This window comes from Perca fluviatilis, chromosome 4, assembly GCF_010015445.1.
Source record: "Perca fluviatilis chromosome 4, GENO_Pfluv_1.0, whole genome shotgun sequence".
Taxonomy (NCBI): domain Eukaryota; kingdom Metazoa; phylum Chordata; class Actinopteri; order Perciformes; family Percidae; genus Perca; species Perca fluviatilis.
In genome coordinates this window covers 14,712,056-14,738,897 of record NC_053115.1, presented here as the reverse complement: position 1 = coordinate 14,738,897, position 26,842 = coordinate 14,712,056, and the positions used below count along the sequence as shown (strand labels likewise).

The window sequence follows — 26,842 nt, the reverse complement described above, 5'->3', positions numbered from 1 at the left end:
TGCTGGCATTAAAGGCTAACAAGGGGTCCAAATGGGAAACAATTGACAAATGGACTAAATGCACTTAGATTATTCTACTAATAATCTGCGATAAGAGTACACCTTAAAGAGAATTCTTCATTAAATGTTGATTTCAGTTCCTGTATGGGTGTTTATTGGTTACAAACAAACTACACAATGTCCGCCTACTTTGAAAACAGCGTGTGATCGCAGAAAAACATGATGGGTGGACTTGTGGTTGCCTATAAATAAAATCCTATTTGGTCAGCTACAGTTTGTGTGTTCTGGTGTCAAGCACAACCAATCCATTTGGAACACAGTCTTTAAGTGCTTTTACAGTTTTCCTCCCAGCCTCTACTGCTCCTACATTTGTGTTGCTGCTGCTGCATGCTAGAGGGGAAGAAAGTAGACGCTGTATCCACACTTGTGGCCAGAAATAGGGATGTAGTGCAGCGACAGTGGCATGCAGACTTTCTAAGTGTCACTGGTATCTTTGTGATATTCAGGAGATTAGGAGCAAAATGTTTCTCATGCAGAGAAACATCCCAGCAAACACATACCCTTTAGGGAACGTTCCCTAAAGGTTCTCTGAAGGTAATACCTTTAGGAAATCTTCACAGAACGTTCCCTAAAGGTAAAATATTTTGAAACCTTCAGCTAACCTAGGGAACGTTCCCTAAAGGTTCTCTTAAGGTTATTTTTTCATCTTCAGCTAACCCTCTCTGAACGTTCCCTAAAGGTTCTGTAATGGTTAGTTTTGTAGAACCTTGAAATAACCTCCCTAAAGTTTCTCTTAAGGTTAGGCTAATGTTTTACATCCAACTAACCTTTAGCATCCCACGGTCTGTTAATATATGGTATAAACAAAAATTACGAACCTAATGTTTCATAAAGAACAGTTACAGTGTATAATTTTGTGTGAAGTGCAGTATTTTTTTTTTTTTTAAAGACAAAGATCCCTATGTGCACAGTTACGCTCAGGAACATTACCATTAGCCCAAGAGACTGGCAGGTTCAATGCCACTCCAGAGGAGGATGGACTTTGTTGTGTGAGCTAGGTGTAGATTTTGTTTTGTCTGGTCTATGAGGACATATGGCCGAGGCTTATGTACTTTTTTAGCAAAATGACCTCCATGTTAATTTCTTTTGGCTGGATGACTGAAAAACGTGAGTTGTGTTTCAGGAAGGGAACCTTTTTTGTAGAAGATTTTATTTGCCAAGCTTGGGAGAGAATGCAGAATATTTGGTTTAAGACCGAGCTGTAGAATAACCTGTAATTTTGTAATGAAATGAAATGTTTGACCACTGCAACTGCACTTTTTGTGTCTTGCAAACCCATGAGGGTTGGGCACTTTGTGTGCATGACACAAAAATCAATCAATCAGTCAAGCAATTATATGGTCTTTATTATCATAATCTATGTATAATTACTGTGTTTAATATGTTTGTTTTCATCCTCTTTAATGTGATGATATCTTCAAGAGACTGTATTTCAGCAGCTTACTTAGAACATTAGAGTGCCTCTGGCTCCGTAATAATGTTTACCCACTGAAAGCCTCGGACCCTCAATTATCATACAGATGACACACCACATGCATCTGTGATCAGTATGTGATGACTATCATTGGCTCAAAATGTCCAAATGTCTTCAATGCCTTCTTACTACACTGTATATTGAATCTTCTGATTCCAGCTGTCAAGTCCATCTGCACACTATCTTCCACTGCTGCTTCCACTGGCACATAAAAGCATTTGTAACCTCCAGGCTGCACTACTTCAATGAGATTATTTATATCACGTAGATTAATCCATCAACATATCCACCAAATTTAGCTTGAATACCTCTTTGTTTACTTAATTTCTATTACTTTTATCACCCCCCTTTGTAGTCTTGTTTTCACAGTTGTTTTTATTTTAAAGCACTGAAAATGCTATGCAGACATATACTATAGATATTCACTGATGATTCTTTAATTTCTGGAGAAAATAGTCAAATTAAACATCACACCTTTACTCAAACTGTTAATTTCCTGCAAATGGCAATTGCTCCAATCATTTAACAAATTATTGATTACTTAGAATTACAACAAAGTCTCTTATGATTCTTTACTGTAGCTTCAGCACATTGTAGTGATAGACCGATTTTATCAGCCAGCTGATATATCGGGCCAATATTTGTGTTTTTACGTGTATCGGCATTGGCCGATACGCGGCTGCTGCCGATAGCTTAAATTACAAATCAAGCACTTTATTTCAGTGGCTACTTTTCAGGTTTATTGTTTTCTTAAATTATTTAAATGTGTAGACAAAGGACATTTTGTGATGACCTGATTATATCTGTCTTATAATATGTCAGCAAGCAGTGCATCATCAAAGCCTTTTACCCTTGCACAGTTAACCATATGCAGGGCACCCATCCATATGATGCACATTGCACACATAATTTGGATGATATTAAGATGATTGCAGAAGTGACACTGATCTGTGTTTTTGGTTATTATTTTTTTTTTATTACTTTATTGTAGTGCTTTTCATATCCAGTCACATGTTGTTACATATTTTTTTCCTTTTGCACTTCAAATTTTTACAGTCTTATATTATTTAATAAACCCAAGAAATAAAAAATAAAAATAAAAAAAAATACGTTAATATGTATGTGAGTGTGTGTACGTGTGTGTGCGCGCGTTCCTATGTGCATGTGTATGTGCTTGTATATGTATGTGTGTGTGCGTGTGTGTGCATGTGGATGCACCACAAACCTATATCAAGTCATTGAAATACTTCGTTATTTTATCTAATATGTGTTTGGGATATATTTTCTTCCACTTTTCTAAGCTATTACTAGCTATGAAAGTGAGCTTTTCCATTTCTAATACTTGTTCTATTGTGTTATACCATAGATATAATTCTGGTGCTTTTGATTGTTTCCATGTCCTTGTCAGTTGTTTCAGTGCAGTAAGATGTAGCATATTAAATATATTTCGATCCTTCGCTTTTATCTTACATTGTATGTTAATACCTAAACAATTTTCTAACGTCAGGGATCCTTTAATATCAATAATTTCTTTCATGGCCTTCTCTACTGCTTCCCAAAAGCTCTTTATTACTGGACATGTAAAGAATATATGCGTATGATTTGCTTTATTTTCCCCGCATTCTCTCCAGCAACCAACTCCTGCTGCTGGAGACATTTTTCCCATGATATGAGGTGTAATAAAAAAAAAAGCAAATTCTCTCCAATGTTTTGACTGAGTTATTTTAAAATTATCTTTTAAGGAGTCTCTCCAAGCCTCGCCTGAAATATTTATGGATAATTCTTTTTCCCATTTTTCTTTTGCTTTACTCTCCACGTTTGTTAGTTTTTGCAGTATTTTATAAACATCTGAAAGTTTTCCTGTGCCTTTATTTCTATTTTCTGCCAAATATTGTAGTAATTCATTTCCCATTTTCTCTTCTGAATGTTGTTTAATGTAACTCCTTACCTGTAAATATTTAAAAAAAGTGTTTTTGCTCCAAGCCATATCTAGAAACCAGGGCTTCATATGTGTCCATTGTATTTTTAGTAAAACATTGTGAATATGAAATTAATCCCTTACTAGCCCACCCTTGTAAGATCCTATCTGTTCTATTAGGTATAAAATCTGGGTCATGAATCATTTCTTTAAGTTGAACATTCTCACTTTGTATTTTTAATCGTTTGCACAATTGTCTCCAATTCATTATAGTATTCTCAATACAAAATACTTGTGGCTGTTGTTTTTGTGTCTTTTTTCTTAAAAAAGGCAATGTTCCAATTAATCCTGCTGTTAACTCTCTCTCTATGTTTATCCATTTTACCTCTGTATCGCATTTCATCCACTTCATTATTGTTAAAGTTTGTGTTGCATAATAATACTTTTGTATATTTGGAGCACCTAAATCTCCTCCCTCTTTCTGTTGAGTTAATAGTTTAAATTTGACTCTGTGTTTTCTATTATTCCAAATAAAATTTGAAATAATTTTATTCCATGTATTAAAATACGTTTTTGGTAGTCTAAGTGGTAATGCTTGAAATAGGAAAAGAATTTGTGGGAGTACCATCATTTTGACTGTCTCCACTCTACTATATATCCCGTCTGGTATTAGTTTCCACCTGTTTAAATCCTGTCTTATCTTTCTTTCTAAAGTACAATAGTTATTTTTATATAGTTCTTCCAAATTTGTGCCTATGTAAATACCTAAATATTTTACAAGCTCTGTGTCCCATTTAAATTTATAAAATTTTTTGAAAGATTGTTTCATCTGTATTCCAATAGTTATAGATTCACATTTATTTTCATTTATTCTATATCCTGAAACTGCTATTGCTAATAATTCATAAATTAAGTGTTTGCGGTGGTGGGATTAGGTGATGTTAAGGTTAAATCATTGTATCATCTGCATATAACCCTAATTTATGTATTTTTCTTTCCGATCTTCCTTATAATCTCTTAATGTTTTTTGTCTTATGGCTATTGCCAGCACCTCAATATATTGCGAAGAGGAGTGGTGAGAGAGGGTCTCCTTGTCTTGTTCCTCTTTGAATAGCAAATCTCCTTGACAGAGTACCATTTGTTTTGACTATTGAAATCGGTTTACTATAAAGTGCTTGCAACCATTGGCAAAATATTTCATTCATACCAAAACTCTTTATTGCCTCAAATATAAAAGGCCAGCTAACTAAATCAAAGGCTTTTTCAGCATCCAATGTCATCAACAGAAGATCTTTATTCTCTTTTTGTGCATAATCAGTTATATCCAGTGTTCTTCTAATATTATCTGCCAAAACCCTTCCTGGAATAAAACCGCATTGATCAGGAGTAATTATATCTATCATTACCTTTTTTAGCCTATTAGCTAATATTGCTGATATTATTTTATGATCTGTATTAAGTAATGATATAGGTCTGTATGATGCACATTTCGTGGCATCTTTCCCTTCTTTATGTATAAGTATTACTATAGATGATGCCCATGTTTGCACCCATTTTCTTGTATCCAGTGCGTACCTATATGCTATTATTTTTAAAGAAATGGCAGAGCAGATTCCGAAAACAAATCCAGTGTGGCAGCGTTTACATTTTTATAATGTAAATTGATGGAGAAAAAGCAGTATCGGGTTCAAATATCGGCTCAAGAAAATTGGCAGGCCGTATCGGTCATCGGCTAAGGCTGATGAAAAAAAATCGGTATCGACATCGACACTAAAAAAATCCATATCGGTCTATCCCTAGCACATTGCAGCTCCTTGTCACTTATTCACAACAATGACTTTAGTTCTAATCCTGTAGATTCAGCAATTTCACAGAATTCTGTGAGATCAGGTTGGTAGATTTGTATTGAATAAAGACAGGAACAGGTTAAACACAAACATATTCACAACATGCCTCTTCACACCAGATTTTCGCCTCATCACATTTTCTGTTTTAGCATCTTCGAAGCAGAAATCAGCAAACCAACTACAATGCTTCTCTTTGTGATGATGGAGCAGGCGCCCGTTCATCTAATAATAGACAGCAGACGGTCTCCTCTGAGACAATTATCTGACAGGGTGTGTTGTGATTGTGTGAATGGTGGATCTATTGTATGCCCTACTGTCAAAGAGTTTTTGTTTTGTTCATTGCAGTCTTATGACACCATGCAAGAGATGAAACACACCCACACAGTTTCAAAATAATTGTTTTTATTTTCTCCATCAGCCATGGATACCAGCACGTGGCCTCCACGTCACACATCAGCACCTCGGACAGCAGCCTGCCTACTGTGGATGGAGCTCATCTTCTCAGCTGCAGGAGGATGTTTTTACTGGAAAACCTGCGGTCTGTAACTGTAGCTAGGTATAAAGAAGTTTGTGGGGTTATTTTTGAGCTGGCGTGCCTGAAAACCAACATAAAATCAAGTATTAACATCCTGGAGATCCTGGACATGTCGCTGCAGCCTGCCATTTGAAGTGACATTTTATTGTCCTTCCTTCTGATTCACGAAGGCCTTGATTTAATTTGATAAACATTTAATGATGGTGCGGTTGTTGTTTTTTTACAACCCGGAAGGGACGGTTGCAGTCTGCGGTCTGTTTGCAGGAATCCATATCTGACACCTTCTCAATCTGCATGATTTGTGGCGCAGAGAGATGTGAGTGCAAGTTGTCGTGAAATGGGTTTTTATGGTTCATCAGATGTTCTTTTTTTTTCGTATACATTGATAACATGCAACGCTGCTGGATTGTAACTTTGTAACCGGGTTGTCGGACCGGCTTTAGGAGGGAAGGCGTTGGCCGAAACCCGCTTGATCTAAAAAGAAAAAAGGCTACAGCGAAGAAGAAGAAGAAGAAGAAGAAGAAGAAGAAGAAGAAGAAGAAGAAGAAGAAGAAGAAGAAGAAGAAGAGACAAGAGGAAATAGTGGTGAATAGAAGGATGCGACTGCGAGACAACAAATGATGCATGACGCGTGTCACCTCGTGTAATTTAATTTCCCCTGTAGGTAATTAAACCCAAATATAATTCGGCTTGGATAGTTGTTAATATAATTTGGTATCAACCCCCTCACACACCCGATTGCTGCTTTTCCGCCTGAAGAAGAATAGACACCAAGCTTTTGTCCTCTGCCGATTTAAAAACACCAAGAGGAACACACTGGGACAGCCTATATAGCCTACAACCGGATTGAAAATGTAGGCAAGGCAAGATGATATGAGGTTGGACCCTTCTGATTCTAATGTGGGTGCTTCACAGGTCGTGGCTTTCAGCCTCTATTGGCTCTATCCATGAGAAATAATGCTTCCCTATTGGCTGGATTGCGGTGCACATGCTATAACAACAGGATATGCAAAGAGCTATGGGCTGATATAATAGCCTATCATGTTTCCCCATGCTTTTTTGACCGAAATCTTTATTTTCCTTCAATAGGATGTCAACTGCCTAATTTAATCAAAATGGTTTGGATTCCATAATAATAATAACATTCATAATAATTAATAATGGACCTGCCACAGTCAAGCTGAAGGCTGTTTTATCTCACAAAGCAGTTGTGCCTGTGTAGTAAAGCTGCTGAAGAATGTTTAAGTATCGGATCCGTATGTTTTTCAATGAACTCAAAGTGTTGTTACTGATGCGCTCTGGATCAAGCAGGAGGACTGACACGGGCACAGACCCGGACACGCAGACCAGGATGCGAGGGCTCGCTATAGGAGGCTGTGGTTGGCCGCCGTTGAACTGCTCTCACCGGGACGATGAGGAGGAATATTATGGCTCTGAGACCCGGCCACGCAGCCTGGCATTGGAGGATACAGAAGAAGAGAAACCCGAGGGAGGAGGCCTGGACGCCGCTTCCCTCCCGAGTCTCTCAGAAAGCGGGATGCGATCACCGCAGTGCCGGATCTGCTTCCAGGGGCCGGAGAAGGTATAGTTAAATATTAAAGCTATTTCTGTGGATTGCTGCGCGTTAACAAGAGGGTAAGGTATTCGGTAGGACCCTGCTGGTGGCCATGAGCAAACCTTCAGGTTTTCCTGCAGAAACTCCAGGAGCCTGTAGGAACCTGCACTCCAGCAGCAGGTACCTGCTGGTTCATGGGGCCTCAAAGCACGTGGTGCTCCTCCGAGGAAGTCTGTTCAGGATCACGAGGACATGTTCCCTACTCCACTGCTGTGTGAGCTCAAGAATCCATAGAAATGCCTGCTATCATGAAAATGAAATAGCCTACTAAAACATACGAAAAGTTAAATTTAATGAAAGTATCTTTCAGGAAAACAAACCCAGTAGGCAACTCTCAGTAAAGCACAAGACATTAAAAGACATTCAAAGCTTACCCATTCAAGAATATTTTGCAAAATGTTTGTACATTATACAAATAATGGCTTGGTGCACCCTTTTAGAGTCCAGAACCAGGTTTTCAGCATTAAAGGGATAGGTCTACTCCGAAGACAGATTTAAAAAAATAAAATAAAATTAAGCAGCAGAGGTTGAGATAGGCTATTTTAACTTTAAGTGTGAGTCAAGCTTAAAAAAAGGATTCTACATTTCCCATAATGCAACTCATTAGCATCTTTTTATAACTCTCCCTACTTTGTAAATGTCACCGTCTTTGTCCATGTCAGTTTGTAGCGCAGGTTCTCCGTTATAAATGTGTAGTCTCCAAGGTGGAACTGAGATAACCCAGATGACATCACTATGACATCATCAGGGTTATTTTCTCTGATTTGTCTAAGCTCCTCCAGAGCCACAGAAGACATTATACGATTAGCAGAGTAGTGGTCCTCATAAGAAGTAAACTGATATTTGTGTGGAGTGCCCTTTTAAGCTATTTAGTTGTGCAAACAATTCAGTTTAAAAAAATCATTATGCACCAAACTGTTTCAGATATCTGTAATTGTGCATCAAGTCTGCTCCGTAAAAGTCTAGAATGACTAAGACTTAAAAAAAAAGAAATTAATCTATCAACAGTCAGCTGAAAATAACGGTGGACAGACGAAGATCATCAGTTAGGCTGGAGAGAAGCAGGAAGAGCTTTATATTTACTATATGTGAACCAGTGAAGTCCTCACAGTAATAAATTCAGCTTCTGATGCACAATCAAAATCAGATTTATTACCAAAGTAAGTTTTCAATTGCAAGGAATTAGCCTTAATGTATTTGGTGCACACAATAAACTAATTAAAAAGATAATGAACAATAAAGGAAAGTACTGCTACAGTCGAGAACATAAATACAGAATAGATATACTGTGTTACAATAAAAATTATGTAAAAAAACACTATGTATGTGCAATATTAGAAAGGAAAAGATGGAAGGCTGTAAGTTTGGCTGTACGTTTGTATTGATCAGGGAATGTGCAAAGGTTCACGTTATATTTACTATAACATAACATTACATTAGGCTCTTGCAGCATTAGGATATTTAAAAAAAGCAATTAACAAAAGTTTCAGAGAATGTTTCCTCAACATAAAATAAATGTATACTTATCATAGTTCAGGGGGATTTGAGCGAGGGAGGCCGTATAAGTTCAATAACTAAGGTAAAACAGGGATCAAACCTTTGATCATTTCTTTAGGCTACAGGAAGGTCACACGAAGTACAGCTCAAGTGTCTTCCACTCACATCAAGGAGAACAGAGGGGATGGATGCACAGAAAGTTAAAATGTCTTTTTAAAGCTAATGTCATTCTTATCCGAGACATGGAGGTCTGAGCCTTTCAAATCTAACGTATGAAACCAACCTTGAAGAGACAGACTTTGCTAGAGTTGCTAGAAGTTTCTGTTTCCCCTCCAGATATCCAACTAATTAAAGACCTAGCACATCACCTGGAGTCAGACAGAAAATAAAGTGAGATGTGCGCGAGTGTTGTCAGTCCGAGGGCCTTAGGGAGTCTCGTATTGACAACAAAAAGCTGCACCAGATGTCCTGTGATTTCTTTTGAGGCCACAGAAAAGTGACACGTGAGAAGTTAACTGTATCCAGATGAAGGCGTTAAGCAGCAGATAGTAAAATGTATCAAAACCAGTAAACCCTATACTCTCACTTTACTACATTGTGATTCATGTTCCAAATATCTGGTTAGATGATATCCTCTGCATATACACTGTCAAACACTGACATTTTCCTTTCAAGTCAGCACATACATAAATAGTCAGAGTTCATGATGCTTAAAACATCTTCATAATAATAAGCTCACTCGCTTTTATGTCCTAATTATTCATAATTAAATGGGGGTTCAAATGCCGAAAGCTTTTCCAGTAATTGTGGCCCATGATTTCTGTAAAATTAGGAGGTGATCACCGCTCCAAAAATATCATCCCAAATGTTTATCGGGACTGAGATGTGTTGACTGGGCAAGCTGATGAATTCATGCAAACTGTTATAGAGACGTTGGACAGTTGGAGATATCGGATCCTGTGGCTCTGTACACTACTGAAGGAGACCAATTGACACTGGGAGGTTACCTGAACAGTCACAGAATGATGCATACATATGAATGACAGAGAAATTAACATAAGATAAGATTAGTCTTTATTGTCTCCTTTAGGAGAAATTTGTCTTGGGCATTTGAGAGAACGCACGTGGCGTAGCAGCTCACAGCCTACAGTATATACACACACACATATAGCTGTATACACATACAATCAATCTTCAGGTAACATTCAGTAACACGCACACAGATCCATATACACCAGAACATACACACAAAGAATATTTCATGATGTCCTCCACCGAGATATTGCACATTCCCACCATATAAAAGAAAAAATGGAGAGAGAGCCACTAGTTCTTTTGTTCATATGTTCCATATTATGCACCAAGCAGAGCACAATTGTATGAGAGAGTTGCTTTTATAGAGAGTTGAGTTATAGTAGAGTTATAGTATTCCATAATTGGTCAAATATGTCCTATAAAGCGAACCAAGGTCAGTCTCAGAAAATTATGGTTAGAAATTGCAGCTCTGGTTTTGTTCCAATGAACTCAAAACAACCATAAAAATAGCAGTCAGTTGGCAATGAAACTGAACCTAACGGGGATGTTAGACTCAGAGACAATGAACCAGGGAAGCTCAGAAAGGCAAAACATTCCTGGACCTGTGGATAGTAGAAATGAGATGAGTTAGCTTCATCACACTTTACACATTAAGACCAAAATCCGTAGAAACAATTACCAGTAACTTTTCCATTAATCTTACGGACATTTCTGTTAATGCAAAAAATGGGAATTCTGTAGATTTACAGTGTATCCTCTGTACTTTTTAACGGACATTTCTGTTAATCCAAAAAAAAAATCAAAATACGGAAAAAACCCTGTGAAAAATCATTACAGAAAATTCCTTCATATTAACACAGTGTATTAGCTGTATTTCTACAGACATTTTTTTAACAGTGAACCTGTAACAAGACCAGACCCAGTTTTGACTTTGAAGATGTTACAGTCATTAAAGACTATTAAACCAAGGAAGATGTAGGAACTCAACAGAAACCTGATCAAATATACAAAAACCTGAAAGGCACAGGGGTGTTATCCTGAGAGGATTCATGGCAGTACAGTTATCAAAGCTTTAATGCCAATACTCTTAAAGTGACAGAATTAGAGGGTACAAGAAAGATGCATATACTGAAGGTGATGTGATATTGTTGCCCTTATTACTTAATAGTTAATGTGACTTTGAAACCCTTTCTCTAATTGACAAATACTATGAAACAACATTGAAGACAGGATTGCACTTGTCAATAAATTAGACAAATAGACTAATCATGTTCAACAATACCGAAAACGCGTTGGGTAAGAAAGAAAACACTACAACAAAATACAAGTTACATACAAGTATAGTTTCATATTGATTATATGTGTTGGCGCATCTTTTTTTAATCCCTTTGCCAGCGTCATGACAGGAACAACTTACAATAATGAATACAATACCCTCAAATAACACTGTACCTTCAGTAGATAAAATGTGACTTTAACATTGTCAGGGCTGGGGAAGCAAGTTTTATATTCATGATAAAAAAAAAAGTATCTTTATTTTTACTGTCATCTCCATCAAATCAAATCTTGTAACAGGCACATTCAATACAATAACAGCTTTAACATCCAGCGGCCTGTGCTGAATGCTGTGTGTCCCATGCAGCTGCTTTTTGTGTCCTGCAGGGGGAGTTGTTGAGCCCTTGTCGCTGTGCTGGCTCTGTGCGCTGTACTCACCAGTCCTGCCTTATCCGCTGGATCAGTGAGAGAGGCTCCTGGAGCTGTGAGATCTGCTACTTCAAGTACCAGGTTCTGGCCATCAGCACCAAGAACCCACTGCAGGTACAGTCGCTCTCTCAGAAAGCTGTACTTACTTTTTAGGTGGTTTTTAGTCTCTGTTGTCACCTTTAATGTATACACATTCTTACAGGGGTATAAACATTCAAAGGAGCTATATGAATAAAATATTTGACATTAGACTGCAAGCCTACAGTGTATGGCAGAAAGCCATGTGCAAACTTTATGTTGCCAGATTTGAGTGAATGATTGGCAGAAAAGCATGGTAATCAATTTAGCGGTCATTGATCATACGGTGAATGTAATGGCATACAGTAGAGGTCATGCAGTGTTAACACATTGCTGTTGGCAGATAAAAATCGAGTATCTCAATTTTCACAGAGCTATTTATACTAGGGGACGAATGGAGAAGAAGAAAGTGATGAGGATTTGTAGGAAGATGCCAATAACCAATTAATGAGACACTGCACATTTCAAATAGTTGGCACATACATTAACACACATTAACCAAAATGTGTAGCACACAGACAGTACGTAGACAAACAGACAGTATCACCAAATTTTGCCAGCCTGTGAATGCTGGAACAGAGATATTATCAGATGAAAGCTTGTTCCCTCAGTTGCTTGTCTTGCTATAGACAATGCCTGCATCTCAGAATGAACACTATAACTATAATATTTTTGGAGAATTGCTGTGATATGGTATTAGTGAAATGGTTTAATTCCATCAGGAACTTGAATATAGGTTGAAGCCTGAGCAGCAGAGGTTCAGTGATGTGCTGACTGTGTGTCTGTGATGATGTGAGACTTTTAGCAGCCCTGCAGTGACTCACATATAACATAGCACTGTAGTTACATCACTTTGAAGATGTAGTGCTTCACAATCAGAAACCCACAGGGAATTGGGTCAGTCAAGAATTTGTCTCACCGAAGTCGGTCATAAGTAATCCACATTGTCAAATAATGTCTGAAACTGAGGCGAACTCTGCATTATTACAGTATCTCATATGAAATCATTTTAAAATGTACATTTAGAGTTCAGGGTTTCAGTCCATTTTTGCGTCTTACTCTGTCTTTTCTAGTGGCAGGCCATCTCTCTGACTGTGATTGAAAAGGTGCAGATTGCGGCCATTATCCTGGGCTCTATGTTCCTGATCGCCAGTATCTCCTGGTTGGTGTGGTCCTCTCTCAGCCCTTCAGCCAAATGGCAGCGGCAGGACCTTCTCTTCCAGATATGCTACGGCATGTACGGCTTCATGGATATAGTTTGTATAGGTAATAGACACAGATATTTATTTCACAGGCGGTTGGTGTAAATATTAACACGTTTTTACAATTCAACAAGTCGTTTTGACAAATTGTGTTTATTTTGCACGTCCATAATTTCCTAATAATTTTCCATAAAGAACTATGTAATTTAGGTACCATTTATCACGAATATGGAGACAGTGTTAAATGATACATTTCACTTAATTCATTCCAATGAATTGCTATCTAGAGAATATTTTAGTCCGTGCATAACAGGTCAGCTGAGCATGAAAAAATGGGCAATTTGTCTACAGGCAAGCATACAATTAAACATTTGAAATAATAAATAAGTATTTACTTAAGTAAGCACTTACGTTTAAATAGAGCAGTTTTTTCAATGGAAATTCTGTTTTCCCTATAATTAGTACCAAATTACATAGTTACTTGGGAAACCATTAGAAAATTAGTGACCCGCAAATAAAGCGTTGGCAATCTGGCTTTCAATTAACACGTCTTTCACTCCCCTTATTAACAAGACATGTTACTGGCTCTGTGGCTTCGGCATGCTAACATGGTCACAATGTTCACATGTTAAGCAGGTATATGTATTGCCTACTGTATGTTTACCATGTTTACCATATTAGTTTAGCATTTTAGCATGCTAACATTTGAGTACAGCCGAGGCGGTTGGGAATGTCATTAGTTTTGCAGGTATATGGTTATAGACCAAAGTATCTGAGAAAGATCAATTTTGTCCTGAAGATGGCGCTGCATGAAAAGTCAGTAAATAATAACAATTCATGCAGAGGGGAAACCCCATGACAATCCTTCCAACAGTATAGACATTTCACTCAAAACCCCAAATCATGGCAGCGCCAGAGGAAAAGTCAGGAGATCACCAAAGTTAGTAGGCTTCATGGGCATCATGAATATCTTTACCAAATTTCAGAACAATCTATTTAATAGTTCTCAAGACATTTGACTAAAAAGCCAAACATGTCACTGTGAAGGTGGTGCTATAGAATAAAAGCCAGGTGATCACAAAGTCAGTAGAACACATCCTCAGGAAGCCATGAATGTCTGTACAAAATTCCATGGCAATTCATCCAAATAGTTGTTGAGATGTTCCTATCCTTATCTCTTACTTTTGTATTTATAACTCAGGGACTGCAAAGCACAATAAACTGTAGATAGTTTACACATACAATACAGCAATTGAGTGATTCCATCCATGTGGGTCAGTGTAACACTTATCAGTTCAATTTTCTAAGCACAGACGAACATTCGGAAAAACAGAAAAATGAGTTCAAATATCAAATTTTTCATTTTTTTCCACCTTGACAAATTAAAAAAAATTGATCTTTAACCTATTTTTCCAATTTTCAGTTTTTTTATTCAGAGGATCAGAAATTGAGAAAATTACTAAATTGCATCTGAGCTCCAATTATTCAATACTGCAATGGTATTCTCTTCCTCTACTTTGCGGAATATGCAGGTCATTAACTGCATATGGACCAAAAATAAAACAAAACTGATAGACTTTGAGGTCAGAGGTGCTTGCAACTGATGGTTTGGAGTGGGGGGCGGGGCGTAGCTAGGTGGAACGAGGTAGAGAATACCATGGCAGTATTGAATAATCGGAGCTCAGACGCAATTTTGTAATTTTCTAAATTTCTCATCCTCTGAATAAAAACAGAAAATTGGAAAAACAGTTTAAAGATCAAATTTGTCAAGGCGGAAAAAAATTAAAAATTGGATATTGGAACCCATTTTTCTGTTTTTCCAAATGTCCGTTTGTGCTTAGAAAATTTAACTGATAAGCGTTACACTGACCCCCATGTGCATATTTGTTTATTAAATACAACATTTGTGTTATAGGAGTGTATTTGTTGCTTTCTTTCTCTGCTTCTCTTTTTTTTTTCTTGGAAAGGGATTTACATTGACACGTGGTTAGCACCAAACATCAGTCCAAAATACCCACAAACAAGTCTAGTATATAAATCTTTTTATTTGTGAGAACTTCTTATTCACTCTGTACCTTCTGTACCTTTTAGTACTTCCTGTTTCTCACTGAACAAACAACTGTTTGTCTATATGTAACCCTGCTTCCTGCCCCTGACCTCCCCCACCCTTTGTCTATTATACCCAGGCCTTATAATCCATGAAGGGTCGTCTGTTTACCGGATCTTTAAGCGCTGGCAAGCGGTGAACCAGCAGTGGAAAGTGCTGAATTATGAGAAAGCAAAGGACTTAGGGGACCCCATCAGCTCCAGCATTAAAGGTCGTGTTGAGAGGAACTCAGACAGCGGACGGAGGGCGAGTCGACCTGTCAGGACTATTCTTAACCACCACTGTGGCTATACCATTTTGCACATCCTCAGCCAGTTAAGACCCAACAGCCTGCGCAGAGCCAACCATGAGGTGGTCATGAGGGTGACCACTGTATGAGGTTGGGTTATACAGACAAAAGTGCTACGATGTTTAAAGAGGAGATCAAAGTGTTGAATGGGATTTTATTAAAAAATCCTGATCTGCCACATAAACACTGCCGTTAACTTTTAGGCTCACATTTCGCTTGCAGAATCTCCCTGAGCTCACAGTGGACAGCAAGAAATATTTCTGCGATTTAGGCAAAGGGAGAATGTTGCAGTTTTTTAAACTGCAAAAGCAAGACTATTGAGAAAAAGTGTATACATTTAAAAACTAAAAAAGCTTTAATTCTTAAAGCTACTAGCCATTTTTACCAACAATGGTACAAAATGTCATTGAAATGTTTTTGATTTGTTTTGCTTTCTAATAAAATTAAAGTCAAGTTTTATTTGGATTTTGCTCTATAATAGATAGTTTGACACTGAAAATAATTGGGTCCCTACTCATGTGACCACCATAACAATGGCCCCAGCCCCCTCATTTTTTTAATGCATTCCTGAAGGTCTGCCATAATCTGATGATGTTTTTTTCACTCAAAGCAGCATTGATGAATCAGACATTAAAAAGCCAAATGCAACTTTGAGACACAACAAAATTGCTTAAAATATACATTAAAGTACAATTCAAGTTTTTAATAAAGACAACTTGGTAGGAAAACTTGTGTGTTTTGTCAAATTTTTAGGCAACAAGATGGATCTGAGTACAAATGTAACACTCTTGGTATGATTTGACTTTCCTGTTGGGATTACCCAAATCTCAGATTATTGACACACACACCCTGGGTTTGTCTCTCTTCAATGTCAACTATCAAACAAAGAAAGAATTTTAAAAGAATCTGGGAAAAGCCTGAATGAAAATCCATTCACATCCTGTTAGTCTAAAAAAATTATAAATGTCATAACTAGGGATAGAGATAGACGACAAGAGAGAACTCTGTTTACAGCAGACAGTCTTCTGTGCATCTATGGACGTTAACAAATCTCTCATGAAGCCTTACAGCAGGAGGGAGCTATAATATGTCACCCCCTACTTGACAGACTGAACTGAGAAGGATATCAGAGTTGACTCAGAGGACACCCAGAGGGAACGGCCGCATTTAATTTTAATAGACAACACAGTGAACATTATAAAAGTGAAAAGTATACATGGGCCACTGAGTAGCTGCTTCAGCAGGTTTTAAGAGTCCTTTGCTTATATTTGCTATATTCCCTAAACTCTTGTGTTCTTGATGTGTAACTGTGGGTGGGCTACAGTTTCTATTGGAAACCATTTATTTTATCAACAGAAACATAGTAAAACACACACACTTTGCTCTTTTGGGGTTCACAGACAAGTGTCCCAAGTACAACAAAAGCAGCATGAATGACCAATTTAAATTATACTATCAACAATGATATTACTATTAACTATTAATTAAAATAATAATGTGGACTTTTAACTAAAAATACCAGATGTTAATACCAAATGCTACACAGCTTCAGTGTTTACTTAGTCTGTTAAAGTACTGAACTCAGCTACAGTTTTGAGGTATTCATATTTTACTTAACCATTTGCATTTTATTATGTTCTGTTCATTTAAGAGACAAATTATGTACTTTTCCACTCCAATAGGTCTACATTTATCTAATGGCTACAGTTTTACTTTGCAGATTAAGATTTGACATGCTAAATGGTGACCTTTGGTGATTTGATTTGCAGCTTATCAATTTAATTAATTATAATATATATATATATATATATATATATATATATATATATATATATATATATATATATATATATATATATATATATACATATATATATAATCCTGCTTTTTTTCTTGTGAAATATTATATAATTATACATATGGAGGTCTCTACTACTACTACTACTATTACTAGTACTGAAATTAAACAATCTGAAAATGGAAAATGTCAAACGACAAACCTGGCAACCCTGAAAAGACGCCTGCTGATGACGTAAAATCGCCGCGACTCATAACCGCTGGTAAACTCTAAACTAACTAGAAACAAACGTGACTCCCTGGAATCGTCTGTGTTTATTTAATAATTAGTTGACAGAGTGAATATTCGGGGAGAGCGTCTCTCTTTTAATCCGACATGAGTTCGTCAATGCCGCAGAAGCGTTACTACAGACAGCGAGCCCATTCAAACCCGATGGCTTACCACACGTTTGATTAGTGAGTGATGAACATGTGTCTGAGTGTAAAACCTGCACCACATACTGCTCATGTAACTTTCTGTCTGTACCTGCTAAAGCTATAATTGTCAGCCCCTGCTGTGTATTTTATACACTGAAGAAAGTCAGCAACTTAGCTGCTCACTAACCCTGGTGGTATGTGGCCATGCAAAGAGTTTCGTTTTTAGGAGCCTTGGATTGGAGATATTTGTCTGAGATGTCTGCCTCCGCCACAATACAATGTCCCTTAACGTTAGTTGCTAACAACGGTGTTATTTAACAGAAGTTCTATTTAAAAAGTAATCAGTACCATCTCTTTTCAAAAACACTATCCCTGTTACACTGTCAGCTGTTTTCACGAATCTTAACTACAAAATACCGTAGCTCAATTGAAATCCCCCTCTTTCCCCCTCAGCCCTGTGTGTCCTGAGGAGATGGACTGGTCCAAACTGTATGCAGACTTCTTCACTGGAAACCCCTCTGAGAAAGAGACCCCTCGAGTTGAGTTTGCAGACATTGGCTGTGGATACGGGGGTCTTTTAGGTAGTGCTGTCACTGATCTGGTCACCAACAGCTTTCAAAGATCACAGTTTTGCTCTGTATTGACCTTGTGTCCCCTTCTCTTGTGTCTCTGTGCGTCTTCACTCAGTGGAGTTATCTCCGCTTTTCCCGGACAAGCTCATCCTGGGCCTGGAGATCCGAGTGAAAGTGTCAGATTATGTTCAGGATCGTATTCGGTGCCTGCGTGCCTCGGAACCAGGAAGCTACCAGAACATCGCCTGCATTCGCAGCAATGCGATGAAGTACCTCCCCAACTTCTTTTCTAAAGGACAGGTAGGTTTGCATCTGTGTGTCTACATTTTTGGTCCTGAGAGGTTGCAGTTTTGCCCTCCTGACAGCAGCCAGTCACTGCTCTTTCCTACATAAAATGACCCCGTTCAGACGCAGTATTTTTAGCCCAGCTGTGAATACAGTTTCAATTAAGAAATAATTCAAATTAAAATATATATATATATATATTTCCGACTGACACACATTCCTACAGTTATTATTGAAAAGTAATAAAATGGATTTTTTTTTTTGTTTTGGAAGAAAAAAACTTGATTTCTGACACATTTGACATTTTCATTAGAATATAATATATTTGTACATTAGTTTTTAACAATTTGTGCTACTGTACATGTCGCCCCCATGTGGAATTCTAAGTAATGACAACAAAACTGTTGGTGTGTCCACATCTATCTATCTATCTATCTATCTATCTATCTATCTATCAATCTATAAATTGCAGGAACGTCTGTCTGTCAGTCTGTTTGTCTGTCTAGAAATTCAATAGATATCGTTAAATATATATCGGTAAAAGAAGCACACATTGGCTTTTGCCACTCTAGCCGCTGGCCACTACCCCTCTCGCACTGCACACTGGGTGAGCAGAGCGCAGGACCAGAGACAGAGAGGGTCGAAGAAAGCAGCAGAGCTTTGGCAGCTAAAATGTGAAATACACCTCATCGCGACTGTTGTGTGGAATAAGGTTTGTGAAAAAAGGCGCTTCAGATTGTTCCTTCACAGCGCTGTGCAATGCGGGCAGACACAGGGCAAACCGGGCAAACGCAGCACTTTTCATCAGACTCAACCTGGGTTAATTAAGTCTATTGCTAACTAATAATAATAATTATTATTATTATTATTGTTGTTATTATTATTATTATTATTATTATTATAAACATTACCATTGCCAAAATACCCACACGAATCAAATCCTCTCCTTCACCATTAACTGTCAAGCCACCAAACCTGTATGGAAATTAACACCTCTGCTGAAATGTTAAATTCGTTAAATCGTACGACACGAGACAACACCGTGTCTCTCTCTCTCTCTCTATCTTTACACACACACAGAGTCCGGTTCTGGTTGTTGATTAACGTAGATGTGTGCGGTTTTAGCTCTCAGGAAGACATGCAGGAAATTGTCACAGGTCAGATTCGAACCCTGGACCTCTGCGTCGAGGCATAAACCTCTAATTATATGTGCGCCTGCTCTACCCACTGAGCCAACCCAGCCACATTACTCCACATTTTCTTTGTGATTACATTCTGAATCTGCAACGTTCTCGGTCAGGTAAATCAGTAAGTTAGTAGTAGGGTATACAGGGGAGTTGCATATTAAGTGGTTTGGGGTCCTTCTGTAAGTAATTTTGATGAATTCTACAAGCCGCAATACCACAGGCCATCGGCCCGTTCCAAGCAGGCACATTTTCAACGGGCACTGCACTAGTAATACAAATTACATGATGGACTCTTTAGAAGAGGTAATTATCTTCACTCAAGTTTCTGTGCGTGAAAGTCACAGGACGACACAATCTTCTGAACATAGCCATACTGAGAAATACAGAGAGAGTTTTGTGGAGCTGATAGTCTTAATTAGCTTTGGAGCAACTCATTTGGCAATGGCTTGAATGTAACAGACGCTCATTAATATTTAAAAAGTTACGCACTTAAGCAACATCGTTTTCTCACAGTTGCGGTGCTTACCTATAGTTTAATAATTGCTCATTAATTTAGAACACCTACTTCATAGGTGTCCAGTTATAAAGTCCGGTTACTTAAAGCTACATTGTGTAAGAATTTCTCCCAGGAAAGTTGACTGGCGATGACTTTAAATGCAGCATATTGTCTTAGATTCTATGCACCCATTCATGTTTTCATCCATGTTCTGATTTCTTTTTGGTGTTAATAGTTATGCCAACACCAAAGTTGAACCAAAAAGTCATGCACACTGTCGATCACTTGTGTTCACTTTATTTACAAGGTTTTAGTCCTCAGACCTTCATGAAGTCACGAAATCCAGGAGTTGAATTTAAGTGTGCATTATTTTTTTGTTGATCCAACCCATCAGTCGATAAGCAAGAACTCACAGTATGTGTTACCTGAGGAGAGATAACAATTAAAAGGCAGAATGTTTTAACATAATTGCGATGGATCGCAGCACAGTAATACTGGGCTCTCATTGTAGCCAATATTGTAGCACGACTCGGCCATCTGCACACCGTCTCTGTGTTACCCCGAGCAAATACCACGGGCAGAGTTGAAGCTGGCCTGTTGTTCTATAACCGTGTACCCGACGTGGACTGTAATAACCTGAAATTAAGGCTGACAGTCTATTCCGGCGCTGCCAAGGTAATAAGACTGTGCACGTTTCTGACTACAAATAATTACTTTCTTTATGTTCAACATATGGACTGAATGAATTTATAAAGATTTCTCATTAAATCCAGGATTTCACAACAATGGGGTCATTGACTGACACCCAAGGCATCGCACCAGCTGAGTATAGAGCAGTGCAAGACGCCATTTATCCGTTCCCATTAGCTGCGGTAATCTATGACTTGTTGAAAGTCGCATTAGATTATACAGTGGGCTTAGTGTACCAATTTAGGTACCCTGGGTAAAAAAAAACTCACCTTAAATGCCCCGAGCGAGTATAAACTAAGAAATGAACATAGGGGAGTAATTGCTGTAACACTGGCATATTTAAGGAATAATAATGATATACTGTACACTCACCAGCCACTTTATTAGGTACACCTGTTCAACTGCTCGTTAACGCAAATATATAATCAGCCAGTCCCTTAGCGGCAACTCAATGCATTAAGGCATGTAGACATGGTCAAGACGATCTGCTGATGTTCATACCAAGCGTCAGAATGAAAGGTGATTTATTGTTTTTGGTGCCAGACGAGCTGGGTTGAGTATTTCAGAAACTGCTCATCTGCTGGGATTTTTACACACAACAATCTGTCAATTGTTGTCAATTGTAAACAGAGACCGGTCTGAAAAAGAGAAAATATCCAGTGAGCCTAGTTCTCTGGGCGCAAATGCCTTGTTGATGGCTGAAGTCAGAGGAGGATTGTCTCAAACTGGTTTCTTGAACATGGCAATTCATTCACTGTACTCAAATGGCCTCCACAGTCACCAGATCTCAATCCTGTAGAGCACCTTTGCGATGTGGTGAAACATAAGAGTCGCATCGTGGATGTGCAGCCGACAAATCTGCAGCAACTGCGTGATGATATCATGTCGATATGGACCAAAATCTCTGAGGACCGTTTCCAGCACCTTGTAGAATCTCTATATGCCACGAAGAATTAAGATGAGATTGGAAATGTTTCAGAGGAACTCTGCCTGGTGTTGAAAAAGATGTGCATTCGCATTAAGGTTAATTAATTAATTTTCTTTAAAGTTTTTTTCTTTTGCAGTCAGTGGTACTCCCTTCAGCTCATTCAAAACTTGCATCTCTTGACTCACATTAATTTACCAGGGATGAACATATTTCTAGCTGCAGCTTGCCTTAGGATAAATTTTAGTACTTTGTATTCCTCGCTTGTGATTTAGAACAAACCTGTCAGAAAAATAACAAATGACAACCACCCCAACTAGTGCTAAAAATCTAGTTCCAATCCTTCTCCCATGCACGATGTGTTTTAAAATGTTGAAACAGCACATTCTGAAGGCCTGAAATATATATATTTTTTTCTTCTTAGTACGTTTTGTAACCCAAAATGCGTTAAGGTTTTTCCATCATCACCATACCGGCCCCTGAGGCTGCAACAGTCCCTGGTGATTATCCCGACATCTTTATACCTGACATTGTTTATTTGAGCTAATAAAAAGTTACTGGAATGGTTTTTAATTTATCAATCAATGAAGCCTTCACTTGTCAAAGACAGAGACATGGGGAACTTTCCAGGGGGGGGGGGGGATCAAGAAGGGAAATTCCAGTTTGGGGAAACACCTGAAGAGAATCAGGGCATAAGTGTGGTACTAGACATGGCCGAAGGACTGAAAGGTCATAAAATGAAGTGATCATTTTTTCACATTGTATGGCCTGAGTGAGGAACTGCTGAAAAGGACGCTTACCATGTTGAGGACAGTAAGAAAGCCTTTAAAAACACCAAAAAGATCTTTTTTCTTATTTTTTTTTTCTTCAGTTTTTAGGTCAGTCAATGAGATTTTATGGGGATTTGTGTATTTTTTTTCATAAGGAGGGGTTAGGTTTTTTTCTAAAGGGGTATTTAAGTAGTCAACAAACATGCATAAATGACCTGACACACATAAAATTGGGTAATCATTTTAATTACAATTATTTTCTGGAGGTTTAAATTACTGGGGTCTGATTGACCCCAAGGAAAAAGGATATTTTTGAGGGTTAAATTGAGACAATAATCAGTCCCACACTGAGGTAAAAATAATAATGACGGTCTATTTTTTTATTCTGTGCTAATGTAACTTTTTTTTGTCTTCAGCTCAGTAAGATGTTCTTCCTCTTCCCTGACCCTCACTTTAAGAAGACCAAGCACAAGTGGAGGATTATTAGTCCCACGTTGTTGGCAGAGTACGCCTACACGCTGAGAGTCGGGGTATGTACATAAGTAAGACTTGTTTCAGCTAGTGCTGAAACGATTAGTCAATCAACAGAAATTAAATTTGCAGTCATTTTTGATTAATTGTCATGGTTTTAATTGTCTGGTTTCAGCTTCTCAAATATGACGATATCACATTGTAATTTTTTTTTTTAGACTAATGTTTAATGATTGACAGATTTATCATTAATGCAAATAGTTATAAGTTGTAGCTGTTGTTCCAGCCAATGTCGTCAGTGTTCAGTGTTTTTGTGCTCTAAATAATTTTTTTAAATTGAAGATGCACAGATTTAAACTCCAAAATTTTGTTAAAACTTGCCATTTAAACAGTTCAGCCAAAATACAGAAAAAAACATACTTACTCTCTGTAGTATTTCTCCATTGTCAACAAACAATACATTGACAAGCTCATTGATGTGTTTTTATTCATTTTGGGTAACAATGGAACAATGGCACAGAGGAATAAGATATATCAGGCTTTGGCTACACAGACAGACCAATTGATTGTTTTGGGCTTTTAATGGAATTTGTTGACGATAAAAAAAGAATAGTATCACTAGCTTTATGCTTTAAGATACCGTAGTTTCAGATATATTATCAGAGGTTTTTAAAAATCCACAACTGAGACTTTTACCACCACCCCAACACAATGACAGAGAGTTGGATTTAATTCATAGGCTTATTAGCACTAAAAAACAACGAATTGTTGATCAACTAATTACCATTCTCCCCATCATTTTATCAGTTGATTGCAGTGTGCAGAAATCCATGAATTCAATTAAATAAAATTGAGCAACCAGTGTGGCCTGCAGCTTGTTGACATCTGAACACACCCTGCTTCTGCCTGTCAGAGCGACACTCCATTAAGACATGAGTGCTGCTGGAGGTTGTTGGGAACAATGGAAGGCTTGTCTAAATTTGGCGTGTGTGTGTGTTACATTGGCACACAGCCATGACTGTGATGGTGGGTGGGGAGGCTGTCAAGAAAATGCTCATTATAGAGGCAGTTTCATACTAAAGTTGACCTCTCTTAAAAAATGTGGTTTATTAGAGAATATCTTTTCAATCAGACTACATCTGAAACAGTAAACAGGTGTGATCAATACAGTCTCTGATCCTGCCTTCTCTGAAACAAACCCATATGTGCCGATATGCACGTAAAAAATTCTGTGCCGTTGCTGAGTGTTCTACGAAATCCTTGTTCTAGTAATGTTATCTGTCCAGCCTCCAAAGTCAACTACAGTGACATAGGTGATTAACCTCTATGTTGTCTGTAGGTTATTTTTATCTTTTTTAACACGGACCATTGGTCTCCAAAGGTGATGAAACAACTGATTCTGAAATGTTGGACAATGTTTAAAAGGAAAGATTTTTTTTTACGATAAAGGCCATGAGTTTATTTTGTGATCAGTAAATGGGTGCGTGTTGATCCACCAGTGGAGCTTGGTCAATGTATTTTTTTCCCAGAACTGTGGTAATAACCCAGCTGTGTTTGTCTGGACATGTCAGGGTTTGGTGTATACCATCACAGATGTGGAGGAAGTGCACCTCTGGATGGTGAAGCACTTCACTGAACATCCGCTGTTTACGCGCGTCTCTGATGAAGAACTGGTACGTTGATGTGGAGCTTTTCATCCCTGTGTTTCCAAGTCATCTGCTTATTGAAGGAAAAGAGGTCAAACTCATGATCTCAAATGCTTTGAACGATGAATGGTTTTTCTCTTGCCGAGTTAAATAACATAACTAATATAACTCATGTCTGTGCACAAAATATAAAGCCAAGCTACAGCCAGCAGACGATTAGCCTAGCTGATGCTTCATTTACATAATGTCATAAAACTGTTAAGACTAGAAAAACCTCTTGTTTTTCCAACTTGGGAATGTTCACGCTTTATTCCACGATGTCTAACCCCATTTTTAACCTTGAAGTCACAACAGATAAATGGCCTCAATTAGCTACTTTTGTTGTGTTACATATTTATGCCGGTTTGTTAACAAATTAAAGCAGACGCTAACAAACCGTGTACAACTTCGACATTTTGGGGAATGTGTTTATTTGTGTTTATGCACGAGTTAAATGACAAGATCGATACCACTTTGCTGTACAGACATGAGAGCAATCTGTTCGTCTGTCGGCTAGAAGGCAAAGAAGCGTATTTCCCAAACTGTTGTACTATTCCTTTAAAAAAAAAAGTTAGTAATGTTAACATTAATGCATAATTAATACATTAAAGCGAGAATGGTGGGCAAAACAAAATAAGGCCAGTGTCTTGCTTTTTTTACACATAACTCAAATGACTCCAATAATAAACATTATGGTGATGATGATTTTAAGGTTAATGCACAGTGTGTATAAACTCTGTCACAAATGAAAGTTTACGTGAGCTTATCTGCCACTGCATCCCTTTTGATAAAATTGTGTTTGATCATATTTTGACAGGTTGGTGATGTCATCATAAATCGTTTGGGTACCTGTACAGAGGAAGGAAAGAAAGTCCAGAGAAGTGGAGGGAAGAATTTCCTCGCAGTTTTCCGGAGGATCGAGGATTCAAACTGAGACCAAACACTTTGGACATGCAATGAACTGAAATAATGGTCTTATGCAGTCATCTCTTCATGTACGATAATGCTGCTCTGTGGATGAGGAGGCTGCCCCCCACCCCCCCAGCGCATAACAAGTGATGGTGTGATTTTTTTTTCTGGCATTATTTGACAAACATTTACATTATTACCCAATAGTGGATTTGTGTTTGAGTTTTTATATATTTTATTCATTAGCTCACAAAAGACAGCACAAGGGAAGTACTGTAAATCATAAATGCATCACTATTCAGACTAGACTCATTAATTGATATCTTTTTTTCTTTTTTCTTTTGCCAAACTCCAAAGTGCTGTAACAATTTCCTGTAAAGCTGTACATTCTTTTAGTAAAACCAAAAATCTGTATTGGGTTTGGTTCATTGTAGTGGTGATTAGCATATTGTCTGGAAACGGTGAAGAGAGTAGGTGGAATGAAAATTGAAAGACTATATGTTGTTTTACCTTGTTTTGGGGCCTTTCTCACAAAAGGATTAAAAGGACCAACTTTTACTTTACTCAATATTCTAGATTTGAAGGGGACTTTAAGTTTTACCACTTAAAAACCATTTAAAATTACCAAAAAATTCAACTGATGTTAATTCGCAGTATTGGCGGCCGAATCTAAAATGGATTACCACACCATCATGTTTCAAATCTTTTCTGCTTTTTTGAAGAGGAAGCAGTTTAAAGAACTTGTTACTGAAAGGTCCAGTGTGTAACGTGTTTAGTTGTTCATGGATAAGAAAGGATATTGAAAAGAGCAAGAGACCGGCTTTTTGAAGCGTGAAGGCTACCGTAGATATAATATGTACTTTGAACTGCGTGGCACGAGAGAGTTGATTGCGATATATGATCTCAACGCTAGATGGGAGAAATTCCTACACATTGGGCCTTTTAAAGCTTGAGTGCGTAATCTTTTGATATTAATGAACACGGTCACAAAAGGCTGTGTCATGTGGACGCGTTGACAGTTTTGTTGTCATTACTTAGAATTCCTCATGGGGGCGGCAGAAACTACGCACTATAGCTTTAATACTCATGTTTGATTACCAGAGGTTTTCTCCAACGTATAGTTTAAATTGAATCCATTGATCTAAATCCACAAATTGACCACAGCAGTGTTGCTCCTAAAGTACATGTCATATGATGTCCAAAACGAACGCATTATGTTACCAACTGGGCGTGTCTGCTGAGGATCTTTTGTGAAGTCCAAATCAAAGAAGTCTGTA

General features: G+C 37.9%; 2 protein-coding genes across 2 annotated transcripts; both read left to right on the top strand.

Annotated features, from left to right (window-relative positions):
- The first annotated feature begins 5,729 nt into the window (after positions 1 to 5,729).
- Positions 5,730 to 16,089, top strand: LOC120557241 (E3 ubiquitin-protein ligase MARCHF9-like). The gene is made up of 4 exons (XM_039797382.1): positions 5,730 to 7,416; positions 11,644 to 11,799; positions 12,837 to 13,029; positions 15,152 to 16,089. The coding sequence occupies exons 1-4, from the start codon at positions 7,072 to 7,074 to the stop codon at positions 15,448 to 15,450; spliced, it is 993 nt and encodes a 330-aa protein (XP_039653316.1). The 5' UTR covers positions 5,730 to 7,071; the 3' UTR covers positions 15,451 to 16,089.
- Positions 16,090 to 17,386: 1,297 nt separating this feature from the next.
- On the top strand, positions 17,387 to 25,979 carry mettl1 (methyltransferase like 1). Its single transcript, XM_039799034.1, has 6 exons — positions 17,387 to 17,614; positions 18,029 to 18,156; positions 18,263 to 18,447; positions 22,917 to 23,030; positions 24,543 to 24,644; positions 25,474 to 25,979. The coding sequence occupies exons 1-6, from the start codon at positions 17,535 to 17,537 to the stop codon at positions 25,588 to 25,590; spliced, it is 726 nt and encodes a 241-aa protein (XP_039654968.1). The 5' UTR covers positions 17,387 to 17,534; the 3' UTR covers positions 25,591 to 25,979.
- Positions 25,980 to 26,842: the final 863 nt, after the last annotated feature.

Excerpts from the sequence above, each read along its gene's own strand:
- mettl1 (XM_039799034.1), top strand. The coding sequence starts at position 17,535 with ATGAGTTCGTCAATGCCGCAGAAGCGTTACTACAGACAGCGAGCCCAT. Across the intron at positions 18,448-22,916 it reads ACTTCTTTTCTAAAGGACAG|CTCAGTAAGATGTTCTTCCT; the intron begins GTAGGTTTGCAT and ends TTTTGTCTTCAG. Across the intron at positions 23,031-24,542 it reads CCTACACGCTGAGAGTCGGG|GGTTTGGTGTATACCATCAC; the intron begins GTATGTACATAA and ends TGGACATGTCAG.
- LOC120557241 (XM_039797382.1), top strand. The coding sequence starts at position 7,072 with ATGTTTAAGTATCGGATCCGTATGTTTTTCAATGAACTCAAAGTGTTG. Across the intron at positions 7,417-11,643 it reads GCTTCCAGGGGCCGGAGAAG|GGGGAGTTGTTGAGCCCTTG; the intron begins GTATAGTTAAAT and ends TGTGTCCTGCAG. Across the intron at positions 11,800-12,836 it reads GCACCAAGAACCCACTGCAG|TGGCAGGCCATCTCTCTGAC; the intron begins GTACAGTCGCTC and ends TGTCTTTTCTAG.